Source organism: Chinchilla lanigera, unplaced genomic scaffold, assembly GCF_000276665.1.
Source record: "Chinchilla lanigera isolate Chin_1 unplaced genomic scaffold, ChiLan1.0 scaffold00027, whole genome shotgun sequence".
NCBI classification, from domain to species: domain Eukaryota; kingdom Metazoa; phylum Chordata; class Mammalia; order Rodentia; family Chinchillidae; genus Chinchilla; species Chinchilla lanigera.
Window position 1 is genome coordinate 24,490,503 of NW_004955428.1, and position 17,334 is coordinate 24,507,836.

General features: G+C 34.7%; 1 protein-coding gene across 5 annotated transcripts in view; it reads left to right on the top strand.

Annotated features, from left to right (window-relative positions):
• Positions 1 to 17,334, top strand: part of Ndst4 (N-deacetylase/N-sulfotransferase (heparan glucosaminyl) 4) — a 259,969-nt gene that overhangs the window by 113,916 nt on the left and 128,719 nt on the right. For all 5 annotated transcript variants that reach the window (XM_013515257.1, XM_013515258.1, XM_013515260.1 and 2 more), the window contains one exon: positions 11,203 to 11,290. In XM_013515257.1, coding sequence (XP_013370711.1) covers positions 11,203 to 11,290 — 88 coding nt within the window. The remainder of the gene's footprint in view (positions 1 to 11,202; positions 11,291 to 17,334) is intronic.

The window sequence follows — 17,334 nt, forward strand, 5'->3', positions numbered from 1 at the left end:
TTTTTGCTCTAGAGAAGTATAAAGAATCTTTTTTGATAGCCTAATTCTTCATAATTATTTATAATACCAAATGGACTATGACTGCTAAGATAATAATCAGATTTTAATTTCAGTATTCAGTGAATTATGGTAAATATTCTTTGCAATTTTTGTAATTTCTTTTATCTGGTATCATAATATTTAATTTCAAAGAATGGTAACTGTAAAATCAGATAATTTTCAATGTATTTCCTGTATAATTAACCTTTGTCTAATGCACTTATTGAATAGAAAATCATACAAGTAATATTTTTACTTGATGTCATTCCACAATTGTCTCTTAAATATTTCCTAAACACTTCTTGAGCTGTTATAAAAACATAGAAACAATACTGTTTCAGGCCACACAATAATAGTTTGGAAATTTAATGGATATTTTGCTCCTGGAAAGGAAGATAGTGGGAAGTTCCCAATGTGCAACTGATCCTCCAATTCTCAAGAGCTCCAGGAGACACCACACATCACATTCATTTCTCTTGCAACCTGTGTTCAATCCATCATTCGATATTTAGGGTCCTAGAACCTTTATCTTTAAACTATATTCCAAATTAGACCTGTATCCTTCTACTTATCACACACTCCAAAATATTGAAGTTTTCTCCCTTCCACGTGCTTCCCTCTTCCGCAGTGGTCCTCCTCTGGGACCTGGTCAGTTCATACTTTGACCAATTATTTAAGGTGTGAATTATGAACAATGCATCTCTGCTCAATACTCTCCAATGGTTTGTTATTTCACTCAACCAAGCTCCTCTAGCAATTTCTTTGTTCACTGTCGGCCTCACACACTGGAAAGTAAGCAACTAACCAGACGACTTTCTTTGGCTCAAAGCTGAATCTCCAGTTCCTAGAATAGCTAGACTCTTCTATCAGCTTCTTAATTATTTCTCTGATACCCATCTTAGTTACTTTTCTCATTGCCGAGAAAAAATACCTGACACCCCCAGATAAAGGGGAAAAGGTTTATTTAGTTCACAGTTTGTAGAGATTTCAATCTGTAATAATCTGGCTCCAAGGTAGGGCGCAAATGACAGAGGGGCAAACGTTCATGGCAGCAGAAGACAGCAAAAGCAAGCAAGCAATAGAAGAAAGGGGGAAACAAGACTCTTTCTGCCCCTTTTATCTTATCCAGGCTGCTTGGATTAGGGCAGTGCCCATTCAATCAGTGGACTGATCCAGCAAACACTCACTCTTAATCCCAGCACTCTTAATTCCAGTATTGTACAAATCAGTCACAAAGTATAGATTCAGCTGCTTCCAGACATGGCTGCATGAGGTTTTGTGTGAGACATCTAAACCCAAACCACAATGGTACATAGTTACACTAATATTTCACTGATTTGAGGTGCTTTCTTGAGTTAAATTACAGTCCAAAAATACTGTGAAAAGACAATGTGATATTGTTGATTTCCTGCCACCTTGTATGGCGAAGCTCTGCATCATTTCCAAGTTTTTTTGATTACTTGTTACTGTCTTTGACTGATCAATCTTACATTCTTACATCTGGTGGACTGAGTAACTTCGTTGAAGATAACAGTACGTAATGTAGCAGCCATTGTTAATGCCTATCGTTTAGTTTTGGAGTCATGTATCGTTATTGCTGTTTCTGTGTTGTTTTGTTTTTGTCTTCATTGTTGTGGTTTTGCAAGTTTTTTTTCTCTTTAAAATACAAAAGGACAATGTGAGAGGTAGATAATATCAGCCAAAAATACTGTTCACATAAATATATTTTGAGTGCATCCCTCTTTCATTGGGGAATGAAAGCAGTAACAGAAACCATTACCATTAATGTATTTTGATTTTTTGTTCTGAGTCTCTCACTAGTTTCCTTCACCTAAGGGATCACAGTTGGTAGACTAGAGGGTGGTTTTCAGGTGATGCCAGGTCTGTTCTGTGGTAAATGTCATCTAGGCTTTAAATAAGGTTGCGTTTGAGTAGGTGACAAGAGCTGTCACATGAATTCTTTTATTTTTGAAACTCAGGTTTTTGCCAGATTAAGAGACTTTCCAGAAAATTATTTGTCTACAAATTAAAGGAAAAATCTGTCATAAACTATTAAGCTATACTCTGAAATTTTGTTAAGGTTTTTGTAATAATCATAGTTCCATAAACATCTCAATGATTTTCAGACTTATAATAAAGCCTAGAAACACAAGTTATCTTTATCCTCCAGCACTGTAATGAGAAAATTCTACTATATTTGTGCTTAAACAATAAATAAGCCTTCCTGCCTCGAATACATACAAATTGACCCATGGTTGCATGTCTAACCTTTGGAAATATCTCTTGCTATACATATTTAAGTGTATGTGCTTTCATGTGTACTTATAAAATACTCAACCTGAGATCATACTTAAACTACTTGATTGTGAAACCTTGAACTAGTTCACATTTATTCAGTTATGGTAAAATAAACCTGAAAATTTTAGCATGATAAAATAAACTTCAGACATACTTTCATATGCAGGGTGCATACAAACAACATAGTCATATATATATATATGAATACATTTTCAGGTACAGAGTGCTTTAGGAGGCCCTAAGACACTCCTTGAAATATAGAAGTGGTCTAATAAATAAATGCTTGGTGAAGGACAATTCTGAAAAGTGATGAATTTTTGGTATTTAGTTAATTTGTATTTTGTCCCTATAGGTGAATGTGTTGTTTTTCAAATCAGTTGAGCTGCTAAAATACTTTTAATTCTTAAATATGAATATACACTATTATGATGGAGGAATTGTAAATTATTGAATGATAGTTATTTTTTTAATTCTACTTTCAGTGATAACTTTTTTGTTTTCTATGTTATCCCGGAGGATTGATTGCAATCTTTTATTTAACACTTCTAACTTTTTATCCAAATTATATGCAAATATTTTAATAAAATTATACTTTCAGTCTTAATTCTATTATACTGCATCAATAAAGTAGAGCCCAATAATAAATAACAAATTTTCTGATAGATGTTTCCTATTTGTCCATTTTCCCAGCTAAATATATTTCAAATTAGATGCCATTCCTATTCTGAAGGAATACAGATCCAGTCACTGTGGTATAGAGAACATACATTTATCAGCCTGCTACTTAGCCCACATGGATTATAACCTACATAAATACCCAGTTAAACCCATGACCTATTTTTGCCCAATTCACTTGTTGCAGATCAATCAATTGAACCTTTACTTCAGCTGAAAATCACCACTATTGTTAGCAACGTATTCCTTATTTTCCTGAGTCAGAAACAGAATACATTGGTGAAAGTATGTGTTTATTTCTCATCTTGAATAAGACAGCTGTAGAAGATAGAATTTGAAATTAAATACTTTATACCTATCTGGTACAGAATTCTGTTGTGGCCCCAGGACTTTGTTAATAGAATTATTGTAGGAAAAAAGTTGCTACTACAGTTATGCAGAAAATCCACGCATCCTTACTTCACAGCCAAGACCCTGAAAATGTCACAAAGTTCAGAAGTTCCCACTGTGCAGCCGTGTAAGATCCAAAGTTTTATAGAAAGGAGAACAGAAACTATGAAGTATGATTGAAATATACAGTAAAGTCTAAATTCAAAAAAAAATTTACAGTAAAAGACACATTGCTGTTAATTAGTCTCAAAATATCCACCTCACTTTGAACACACATCTCTTCATTCTTGCCACCTTCTGAAGGAGCTCTGTAAGCTCTGTTTTGTGAGTGTCTTTATAAGGTGTGACCAAATCTATTGTGAGTGCTACTGCCAGCTGCCATCCAATGGAAAGGCTGCTCATGAAAACATTACACTGCATCCTCACCCACTTTCTTCGCCAGATCAGCACAGTGAGTTCTGTCTCTTCCCCAAGGTCCAAAGGATTGTGAAAGGTGGACTTTTTGCATTGAGTCATGGCATCAAGGTAGCCACTACAACCCAACTGAAGACACCCCAGTTTTCAATCACACCAGACAGATTTTCTTTGCTGAAAAATGTTTAAGGAACTATTGTGATGCAACATTTGAGTAAATAAAACAACATAACTAAAATTGAAGCCCTTAACATTGAAGAGCTTCCTAATTAGTGTGTGAGCAGGGAGTAGTTCTAGAGATGGAATGGCAGAAGGCAATTAGCCAATAATTATTGAATGTCTCAGTTGTGAGGAGTGTTATCACAAGCCCAATCATCTGGTTTTGCACTGAGACAGGAAGGAGATTAAGAAATGGAGATACCGTCCATGAGCAAAAGCAAAAGTACTAGTTCCAAAGATGAATACCAGTATTTGACCTTGGTTAAAGGGGCAGCTGCTCTGGAAGTTTACATAGTTTAAGGCAAAAGACCCATAAAATAAACTGAGAATATTTAAAAATAGTTTTATCCTTAAATTAAAAGTAATTTTGTTAATGTAAACAATTAGGTAGTTGTATCTAATAATTTCTCAGCAAGAAAAAGATGGTTTAGGAGTGTAATGCAGTATTAATCAATGTCATAAATGTTGTTCCTAAATATATTTTTAGTATTCCATAATATTAAGAAATCAATTTTGATATGAAAACTCTTCATGAATAGCAAATCCTAGAATAATGGAAAACACTCTTTTGTGCAGATCACTTGTGAAGAGGTAATATGATTACATGCATATTATGTATAGGCAGAATGACACTTCCTGTAAAATCATAGTTTCTGTTTTGCTACTAGCATTGTATAACAAATAGAAAACTATATCCAATAGAGGATACCATAACCAGAAAACATCCCTATCTTCAAGGATTAGCCATTCACCTAATGATTTTTTGTTTCCTAAATGAATGTACCACAAACTTGGCCAAGTCATGGTAAGTATTACTGGCATTTGAGAGAAAAGCTGATGTAAATCAAGCGCAGGACTTTTCCTACTAAAGAACTACATTAAAAAAACCTCCATGTGATGTATTGATTCCAAAACATTTTCAGTGTGGAATTATTTGCCTTAAAATTATTAAATTTCACAGACCTAGTGACCCATTGGTCCCATTTTGGAAAGTCTTCTTTGTGTGAAGGACGTTAGTCTCACTGCTTGACCCTTTATGTAGTGAAACAAGATATGTACGATGAATGAGTATGAACGGCAGCCCAAATTTCCAAACTTTACACATGAAACTGGCTCTGAAAGTGAGAGCTCAATCTCTACCTGCTGTGGGGCTTGCACGAGCAGTACACAGACATTTCTATCAAGCAGGCCTCCTACAGGAGCTGAAATTATGCAGAGTGATTCAGATCAGACTTTAAAGTTCCAGTCTAACACGAAGAAAACTTGAACCTAGTACAGGGCAGATCTTCATGAGAAGCTCTGGGAACATTTTGAGTTATAAACCACTTGGCTTTCAGTCTCACCCAGTAAAGGTCAGATTTTGTTATCTTGTTTGTATTGTGTATGTATTTGTGTGTTTATTTTCCAATTTGTTTTCCTGTTATTACAGAAGATTATGATGCCTAGACTTGTACTATCCACAGAAAAATTCTAACTATTAGCTAGTTCTACCACTCTATCACTTAGTTAAATAATTTGCCCTGGGAAAATGAGACATATTTGTTATTACTCTATAGAAAGCTTTTAGGGAAATAATGAACACCGAAGTTACAATTTATATTTCTGTTTTTACCTCTCCAAAAATCTCATAGGATGTGATGAACACTAACTGAAAAAGAAAATTTATAGAGTAAATTAATAGAATTGAAGACTAGGCTTAGAAAAACCAAGTGATAAAGAAGAATTTCAATAGTAAATAATACTACTTAAAGGATCATTATGCTAACATTTGATTCTAATTTCCATATTTAATTAGAAATTCTAATCAGTTAAGGAGACTATGGTTCAATAGCTTGAGTCTGGACTGTCCCCCAAGGTCCCATACATGAATATATTGACCCTGAGGATGACTTGGGAGATGGTAGAACCTTCACAAGTGGGACCAAGTAGGGTCCTTGCGGGGATGTCCCTGGAGGGAATATAGGGTTGCTGGCACCTTCTTATGTCTTTCTTTCCTTCCTGGCTTCCATAAGGTGAACAGTCCTCCACAAATCTCTCTCACCATGATGCACTGCCATACCAGGACAAACACACAGAACCTTGCAATGAATCCTCTGAAATCACAAACCAAACTCAAACTATCTTCCCTGAAAACTGATTGAACTGTCTCACAGAATGGAAAGATGACTAATATGTATGGGAAGCATGGAAGCAAAGGGACAGAGAGAAGGACAGAGTCATAGTTTCAGATAATATACTTGGAATGAAACCAAGGACGCACCAGAAAGAGATGTTGGGGCCAATAAGAACTGAGAAGTATCTCACCATTTGTAAGAGAAAAGTCTCTGGTCAGTCAGTCCTAGAAAGATAAACAGAATGCCAGACAGAAAGCAGAAGCAGAGCGCATATTTCTGACTGGACACTTTCAGAATGGACAAGTGCCAGGGAATGAAAATGAAAATTCTGGGGACACTGCAAAGCACAGGTCCATCTCCAGTACAAACTTGAGGGCGTGAGACAGACAGATAGACAGACAGACACACACACACACACACACACACACGGCGTGTTTTGCTGGCACAGTCAAAGTTCATGTACTATATGAACACTTCAGATTTATTGGTTTATATAACCTTCCTTGTATTCCTTGAAAATCAAGCAGAAAATGTGACCTCTTTATATAGCGTTATAAATTAAAATTATTTTATGAGGTCAAACCAATTTCCAATTTTTTCCTTCTCTTTCCGAGTATCTTCAATCAGTATGAATGTTTATATTCAAATACTTAACAAGCATTCCTTGTACTCTAAGAACACTCCTCTAGCCCACAAACACATTGTACCATCAGTTTCTGAACTTTGCCCTCCAATTCCAGATAGCACCAATGACTTTAAGCTCTTTATTTTTTACTGAAGTTGATAGGCTCCAACAACAGAGTCATGCTGTTGTGGGAAGTCATTTTTAAAATAACAGAGGACAAATCGATTTTTTTCCCTGAACACCCTTTCCAAATTTCCTCACTTCAGTAAATGTCAGAAACCTCAATAATTCATGAAATCACACTCTGTCTCATTTCCTATATCAGTTCATCATCACACCATTTGCTTCCATCTATTCCTTGTACCGCCAATAGCAGCTGTGTTTCTATTATCTTTTACTGGAACTCCGGTAAAGTTTCCTGAATTATCTTCTCATTGTCTTAAGGTTCCTTCTCAGCAAATAGCCATAGGGGTTTTCTTGAACTTTCAGTCATATCTGGTGTGAAATGAAGTAGAAGCCCGGGTTTTAAGAAGACACCATGCTTTTCCTGTCTGAAGCAGGGTCCTCAGGTCCCCACAGGGGCATTCTTTCCTTCACACCTCAGCTAAATGTCCACTGTCTCTGAGAGGATTTCATTAATATATAGAACATGCTGTTGAAATGTAGGGGTTCTGTGTTAATTTCAACAAAGGCATGGGCTGAAATTATTTTTGGAAACTAAGAACAATTAGCAATTAGGTAAAGATTCTACTGATTTGTTGTGTGTATCACTCATGTGCTTGAAAAGAATGCAAGGGCCATGCAAACAGAAAACTGAAAAGTTTTACGTGTAAAATACTTCATGGCAATTTATTTTCTCCATCTGTAAGGAACTACTAGGAGATTTAAATAAACAATTAGATTGTTTCTCACTCTCTAAGATATCACAGTTATCATCTCCACAGTGGCCTTAGTACCTGGAAGAGTGCCCAAAACAGCAACAAAGAATGAACAACAAATGAGGGAATAATCACAGGAGGAGGGAGAGGGTCCAGACTGAACTAAACAAGCCAGGCTCCCTAGAGACAGGGAAAAAAAGGGAGGAATGGCATGCCTGAACAGATGGGTGAAATGGCAAAAAATGAATGGTTCTGAAACACCAAGGTGGCTTTTGACTCAATAGGTTTTTGTTCAGTTGAGAACAGCTATAATAGGAGCAGCCACACACTCTCATACCTCCTCTCCACAAAAGAATCTTATGTTTTTGTTCAGTACTATCATTGGAAGTATTCATCAGTTCTTATTTCTGAAGCTTTTTTTGTTTGTTTCTTAATTTTTAGAACATCTCTGTAGTACATAATGTTTACATTCCTTGTGGGAAAGAATACCAGCAGCCATTTGCAGAATCAAAGGCAGGAGAATCCAAACTGGCTATGAGTTCACTGTAGAGCTGGAGGATCCAGTAGCAGTCAAGGTTAAAGACCTGGAAGCACATTGTAGTCACAGGTTTGAGTCTGTTAGAATACCAAAGGGTCTACACTGGAGTCTGCTCTGGAAGACTGAACAAACTGGAGACTAATATCCAAAGTTTCCTTCTTTCCCTTTTTATTCTGTCCAAGCTGCAAGCCTATTGGTGGATGCTACCAATATTGAGGTCTGCCTTTCCCGCTCAGTTTGCTGGTTCACATGCACCCATCCAAAGACATATCTAGAAATTACTAATTTACTAAGTGATCTTGCTCAAGCCAACAAATCCCAAATAAAAATCACAGCCTATGAATCACATTTATCATTTTACCACTGAAACAAGTTACTAATAAAAATAAGTGAAACTAATTGTATTTCCCGCTGTGTATTAACATATGCTTTTATCATAGGTTGCATAGCTTTCACACATACATGATACATTTAGCACCATGAAACACATATAAATGAGTAAGGATTGATCAGCGTGAAATTGTTTAGAGACTACAGAAAGAAATAATATTCACAACACATGTAATCAAAGTAGAAAATAATGCAAGTCTTCAGAAAATAAATTAGAAATCTTATTTGGGAAATGAGAAAAAAATCTTTAAAGCATCAGAAAAGTTTTGCCCCAAAAGACAGCACTTGAGCAGAGATTACTTTTGGCAAATGGCAAAGAGAACAAAGGAAACTTTCCACGCAGAGGGAAAATGTGGAGGAATGTGGGATGTGGAGAGTTTAGTTTAACTTCAGTACATGGTGACTTGGGAGAAAATGCAAAGCATGGCTCCATTACAAATATGGAAACATCAAGGATTCCTAACCAATGTGGAGAGAATGATGTACCCAATGTTTAATATCTAGGGTAATAGATCTAGGTAAATAAACAGTATTTATTCAACTCTTACTATGAGCAGACATTGAACTAAATAATTTGCATGACCTATACCATGTAATTTTCACAATAATAACATGAAATAAGTATTTCAGTATCTTACTTGCAGTAGGAAAGATTAGGGAAGTAAAATGATTTATAAAGTTTGAGACATTAGTTCCTTGCCTCCCAGACCCAGTGCTGTAGAGCACTGACTACCTCGGGAGGTTACAGTGACCACAGCGGAAGTAGGGAAAGCTGAGAAAGGAAGCAATGGCAAGTGGGATCACCACTGGAGATGATGACATAATCTTTTCGAAACCCAAGAAGGTAATGCGGGCCTGTCTAAGGCTGTGAGAAGTTAATCGGGAAAAAAATCCACTTTTTGTTGTCACTGCCTTTCCCCTCAGAAAGCAACAAGTATACAGAGACCCAGTCCCTCAGTCTAAAATCCTCTATGTATGTCAATCACAGCATGATCAAGATTTCTTTTGTCACTCTTATCAAGAGTTGAAATTACACACTGATATTGCTGTTTTCCTTCTCTAGGCAGCCGAGTCCACTGTTACACGAGCTATCTTTATTGAACTCAACACTAACCATTTACAATATTAAGAATGAATGCTGTATTAATAAACGTAGAATAAAGAGTGAGTCAAAGAACTCAAGGCAAACTGAATAAGCAGAGTGTAACTGAAGGAAGAGAATATAGAAATATATATTTTAAGATACGGATGCTCAGAGCTATACATTGAATAAAGGAGGGCAGTAAAGGCAACTCACCAAGAAAAATTAACACACGATCTTATTTTAAGGATGTGTTTACGAGTAAACTCAATTTCATATGCTCTGTTTTTGATCCCAGTCTTTTAAAATATTTAAATGATATTTTAAAGCCTTTTAAAATCTTTCATAGAAGTGAGACAAATCAATGAATGTATATTTCAATGTCTATTGAAGTGATAATATTTAAGCCTTGCTTACACTTTATAATTACAGCCTTGGATAACCACAGATTATATCATTTATCAAGCTTTTAGTTATATATTCATTTCTTTGTTTCTTTCAAAGTACATTAATTTTCAGGTCTAAAACAATAGCTAGCTTCACAATTTCTTAAAGCAAATGCTTGGCCACCCTGCCTAAGAAAAAAGAAATTGTTTAACCCTCTGAATCTTTATTCACCTCAACAGATGGATAGCGGAAACCAAAAATCAGTCTTACTACTGTCTCTAGTTTGAAATTTGCTTCTCATTTTTATTTGGGCAAAGTGAATCTGCTTTAGAAATCTATTTTAAAATGTGAAAAGCAGCCTGGATGAATAAGCAGACCAATATGCAAACAAAAACCCACAGAAATGAGAGTTATGAATTATGCTACATATGTTGACACAAGAATAATAGTTACTGAAAGGATTGGCAGAAATTTTACATGACTAATGCTGACTAATTATTATCAATGTGCTCTTGTCCTATCTACAAACAAATTATCATAAGATAAATCCATAGTTAAAACTTAGGAAAATATTTTTTTATCTTTAGAGAATATTTCTTTGTAGAACTAGTAACATAAAGTGTACTTATTCTTATATACTCTTTTTGTCCTTACCTCCAAATTTTCAAGTAATGCCTTATAAAATGTTTACTCTTTAGTTTGACAAGTAGAAACTCAAGCTTTTGAAGTTAAATTGTAGTTCAAATAAAATTTCCTTCTATTTCTTACCAACACATAGAGAATTTGTCTACATCCAACAATTCTGAAAACTTTTCCCCAAGGAAAGGAAATACAATAATCTAAAATGCAAGAAATGACTTACATAGACATGAAAAATGATTTCAGTAGTGTGCGGTTGGAGAATTGCCCCTCAGCAATGCATAATGTGCTTAGGACTTAATTGTTTTATAATTTGGTAACCTTCAGTAAAAATAATAACTGTAGTCATTATGATACCTGGTGTATGACTGTTACGTAACAGTGCCCATCACCCACCCCAAAAGCAACAAAGCCCACATTTTTCTATCTCATTCCTGTACACACATTTGCAAAAGAGGCATCCCAAGTCTTCATTTTTATTTTCTAAAATCATGTTAATTTCTTATTTATTTCAGGCATTACTAGAGACTCAAAATTTACTGCGCACTCAGGTTGCAAATTTTACCTTCAACCTTGGATTTTCAGGGAAGTTTTACCACACAGGTAAGAAGGAGTTTTGTGTTCTCAGGCAGCTACATATAAATAGGAGATAAGATTCTAAATGTTCCATAAGTAGGAGAAATAGAACGTGCAGATTGATTATGGGAAAACATGGGTGCATTATGTGAGTGGCCAAATCCAAAATCAGTGAACTCTTACTTTGGCAGATACTGTTACAATCAAGGGCAAAAGAGAAAGACAATTGTCTTTTCAGCTCAGTAAAAGAAACAGCGATCATTGTTCTAAGTTTGATTATGGACCTTTTTCATCAGCAGAATCTAAGAGAAAGCATAGCGTAGTGAAGATTATAATGATTGTGATAATAATACTAATATCAGTACTATTAATAAAAATGTTTTAAAATTGTCGAATAGTCAAGGTAGTAGATTCTTTTGTACATATAATTTTTTTCTTGTGGAAAAAGTCTTATGTTGGGAAAAGTATTAATTGTTTCAAAGTAACAATAGAACCTAGGAGTCTTATTATTAGTTTATCTTCTCTTCTATGATATTTCTTTTAAAAAAATTATCAATAATTTGGCCTAATAACCATTGACAGGTTCAGTCTGTCTTGTATTTCTTTCCATATCTATCTTTTATATTTCTATTCAGTCTCAGCTTTTCAACAAATTTTCAAAATGGAGCTGTTATTCACGTTTTACTCTATGTTCTGCTATGTCTCACCTCTACACCTTCTCCCCCAAATTTTGACTTCTATTTTCGAAGATTAGCACTACATAGCCATAGTATGGAGAGATCTGTGTTCATAAATGCCTTAAAATTATGGAAGAAATAGTACTAAACTATGTGCTGGGCCCTGTACTAAGGGAACATCCATAGCCTGCACCTACTTATGCATTTACGCTGTGAGGTAAATGCTTTGTTTAGGATACCGCACTGTTGTTTGTTCACAGTATGTTAATGGAAACAGTTCATAGTCTTCTTTCTCCATATATGCAGCTTACTGACTCATTTCAAATATCTCATGCAAAGGCAGTATTTAATTATCATAAATGTAGCTTGTTTACCCAAAGTGGCAGTTCAATATAAAAGCTCAGCATGGTTTATTAAAATATTGAAAGAGTAATGTCTTACTGGAATTTCCTGATGCTTTTTTCTCCAGCTTTGAAAAGTGTATATCTGTCTAAAGTAACAGAAGGAAAATTAGTTAATAAATCAAGTGATTACATATTTTAAAAAGACATTTTGCAGGAAGAGATTTGGGTCATCATGCCTGAACAGGCAAAGCAATTCCAGCTTATAATTTCAATAATAGACATGGTTTTGTAAATCTTCTTCAAAAGCCCCTGTAAGAAATAAGTTCAGGCCTAAGAAGCTCTGACTATGAAGTTATAAACCAAATAACTGTAAAGGCTGTGTCTACTCATGCAAGGGAAAAATATGAGATGATTTGGAATTCACTCACAAACAATACTATTTTGTCTGAAATAGCTAAATAGTGTAAGCAAAGACATTCTCTCGGCTGAAATATGTCTAGATAACCACCACAGCTTTATTTCTCATATTCAGACCAGTTAGACCTGCCAGACATTTGCAGAGTTAATGCTGATACATGTTAAAAGGTTTCCCATATTCCTTCTAACCCTGAACATGTACACAGTGCACATCCACCAGGAAATAAGCAGCAAACCAGTCAGTATCACTGGGACAGCTGTTGAAGGGAGATACAGAAGAAGACATTTTAATTACACTTTTTTAGCAAATATCATTGCCTCTGTGTTGGAACTACCCTAGCAAAAGTGATAGAAGAAGCAACCTATGCAGTTAGAAGGAAAACAAGTGCACTGGTTACAGTGTACTTCAAAGAATAACAAGTATACGTAAACTTGTAAATCCTGAAAGTTTAATTTCCTTCATATAAATACATAACTTTTATTTCACTGTTATGCTATTTTATCTGAAGGCACATTGCAAAGCATATATAACAGTTTTCAAGAGTGCCATCATATCATGTTGAGTGCTTGTTAATGCAGTTGGAGAAACCAAGCTCTTTTGCAGGAATGAATTACACATCAGCGATACCCATATCAGAAAAGCACCCAACAGCCCTATCGAGTCACGCTCTTATATGAAGATTTAATACTGTAGAAAAAAGATTGCAAATAAAGGCAGGGCTCTCCTCATGTGTACTTGGCTGTGATATGTCACCATGAGGAGATGTCCTCGCTACAATAACTGCCTCCGTTCTCTCCCAGGATGATCTGATTTCCCAATGCATAAGGATTCTGATTGATGAGTTTCATTGTTTCGAAGACATTTAATCACACATGTCCAGTGTAATAATGATTGATTCCACCTCTCTGAGCCTGCTCAGTTATTTGTATTTATGTGTTCTTCCCTGCTCAGCCTCTCTGTCCTTCACATGCTAAAAACAATCTTACCCCAAAGGGGCCTATTACTAAGCCTTCCCTAAAAGCCATTCCATCATGGGTGCTAAACTGAAAGAAGGACATAATACTGATTAAAAAGAAAATTAAAACCATGGAGTTTAGAGTGAAAGATTTTAGGCTGGAAATATTTAAACATGTTCAAATTGCATAGTGAAATCTCTTGGAAAATGAAGACATAATAACATTAAACTAGGTCCTAGGCAGTGAGAAGCTACAAATTTTATTTTACATGGGACACAATATCTGATGCTAAGCACTGCTTTTAGAAATTCAAAAAAAATGAATGCGACCCAATCAGTAATTAATGAATGAATAAGGTTTGCAAATTGGCCTAACAACAGTCTTTTCAAGGAAAGTACATGTTACCAAAAAATAGCGGTTTTACATATAATAATTAACTTTGAGACATGAAACACAAAAATATAACATACTTTCTCCTTTTTTTATTTATATCACCTTCTCTGTAGAAAATATGGATTAAAAGACTAGATATTGGAAACAAGCTGCTATGTTCAAATCCAGACTTTCTATCAAATAAATAAATAAATTTATAAATTTATTTTTAAAAAAGGGCTAAGGATGTAGTTCAGTGATAGAGTTCTTGTTTAATTTGCTTGAGAAATTGGGTTTGATCCCCAGTATCCCAAAAACAGACCCTTTAAATTTTAAGAGCTCTTTGAACACAATATACTTAACCTTTCTGCACCTCAGTTTCCACATCTACAAGTTGAGGATAATATAGTAATAACCTCTCTCACTTGGAACAATGCCAAGTATTGATGAGTGTTATGTTTATTATTAATAATTAAAAACACATATATGAATAAAATTTTATCAAAATGTAAATAATAGTTTATATGACTTCATTTTCTAATTTTGAAACTAGATATCTTTCAATGAATACTCATCATACAATTTCTATTGCTTAGTGTTATGGTTAAAATGAGTTTATTTTAAAGCAATTTGTATGGGGCCACACTAGATTCAGTGTGCAAGGAAAATTAGAAATATTCCCACTTAGGAATTACAATATTTCACCTATAATGAACAAATATAAGGTACCTATTTGTGTAAAAGAAATAATCCCCATAACTTAGTTTAATATTATAAATGGACCTTTATGGATGTTAACCTTTAGCTCAGATCTTGCTAAATATTTTTTGTATTTTGTGCTGGGGATGTAGGTCACCGGTACAGCATATTTTGGTATTCACTTGGCTCTGGATGCAATACACACAACACGCACACCTTATTTTGGCAGACTTAAAAACATTTTAGAAACATTATTATCTCCCAACACTTAGCCTCCAAAAATTATGACAAAGGAATTAACTCCTCATATACTTTGCTTCTGAATCAAACCATATTTTATAAGTGTGGGCCAGGTTAGAAGGAAAAGGCTCATAAACAAACAAAACAACAAAAAATGAAAAGCTACCACTCACACAAAAGAGTGCTCAGTGGGACTGCCTAGAGGCCTGAAGCCCGGACATCTCAACACCCTTACATCTCAGGAAGCAGCAGTGTAAGAGGAAATATTTGTATGACACTCTGCATAAAGCAGTTTTACCTTTCAAATTCAAACTACAGTAAATAACATTCAAAAAACAACACCACAGAAAGAAGTAAAAGGCTCAACTGGAGCACAGAACTTTAAATGTTAACTTGTGTTAATATGATCAGGTATGAACTACAAGTTACATTTTTACACATAAAAACAAGTCCCCAACTTAGTGTTCTGTTCCAAGCGAACGTTAGTAAGTCAGATTCATTTATAAGTCCAACAAAGTGACTCTCACACACCTTTGACACTAATGTACAATGTAAAGCATAAAGATACCAAACACACACACACGAATACTGTAAACTATTTTTACTTTTAAGCATACAGCACACAACTGTGAGAGGGTCTGGTGGCAGACACATAAACCACCTCCGTGATTTGTTCCCATCTGTAAATGTTCCTGATGCAAGATCCACACGTATCTGTGAAAGTGTGCAACTCAAATGTTCGTTAAGCCAGCACTTGCTGTAATTTAAATTTCCATTAATTACAGTAAAATATGTAATTAGAGTTAGCCAAAAATATAACAGATTCATTTGAAAACTATTAAAATTCTGCAGTGTTCCCTTGGCATGACTTCGTGTCATATTTTTCATTAAGATATTTCCAGTGTCAAGGATCTGCCTCATGTGGCTTTGAACTATACGACCAGCATAAAATAGGAGAAAGGCTGACAGGAATTAACCCATGTAAAAAAGTAATAATAAAAAACACGCTGTGAATGTCACTCTCAGCTGTGTAGAGAGTGTTTGCAAACTAACATCATCTCTGATATAAAAAATTACTCAGATTTTATGATCAGTCATGCATCTTTTTGTATCAATAGTCTGCAAAATTTTCTTTAAATTGAGTAACTGACCTTCTTTCTGGTCAAGTGTGTATTATGTGCTTCCTGACACTTGCAGTAATGAGGGTGGTGTTACATGTGAATTGCAACATTTCTCAAACATTCTGCATCCAGAGCACAACGCCCTAATTCCAGGGATGAGGGTAGAGGGTGAACTATCAATTCCTTCATCATATGTGACATAAAGTAACTCTAATCTATGACTTGATCTTCTAAATTATGGCCGTGAAAAACTTCTGTAATATAAACACTTCACCTGAGGAGATGAAAAACTCTCCTACACTTGGATTTCAATATTTGATATTCATAACATATTCAAAAAAGTCAAGGAACTATGAATCAGTAATACTAATAGTTTAAGATAACTTTAATAAAAATTAAGAATGTTGTCTCTTCATTTTATTCATAAAACTGTACTACTTTCAAAACTTCTATTTCTTACACTGTGTAGTAGTATTCATTGATGCCAAACCCTTATTTAATTCTGGTAGGCCTTATAACTTCTGAGTAGTGTGAATTAAAAGCTCTACACCAGGAATAATGAATATATGTACAAGACACAAATGCCAGTGTCTACTACAGTAGCTCTAGGAAGCTGCTTAAGTCCATTGACTATGTAAACATAGGCTAGATAAGATTATTCATTTATTCACTGCCCTGGGAAAGTTGCATATTTTTGTGGAAATTAATAAGATTCAGTGCCCAACTTCAAGAAAATTATAGTCTATAATTTACAGATTTTTAGAATGTAGAAAAACATAAATTAAAAACTCAGCATGCATGAACCATTTCAACATATTCTTAAAATCATAATATTTATAAATCTTTTGATCTGCAAATCACAAAATAATATTACCTGCTTTGATCAGTTCATCTCATTGCCTTTTTTACTAAGATCTGATAAGTATTTATATCTCCATTCTTAGCCAGGACCCTGAGATTCAGAGAAATTAACATTTTCACAATCACATTAATTCAGTGACATAAGTAGGGACTCCATTGCAAGTACTGACATCAAATATGTATTTTACCTATTTTGCCACACTACTTCCATCAACAAGGAAATCTATTTTATGGAAGATGTAAATTAAACAGTCTCAAAAACCATTAATATGTCTTTACTATTTATTTCCTTAATTTTAGTAAAAAATATAAAATCAAGTACCCAGTTGTAAAATATAGTTGTGAAAAAAACAAACTAAATACAAAAAACAAACCCCATAACC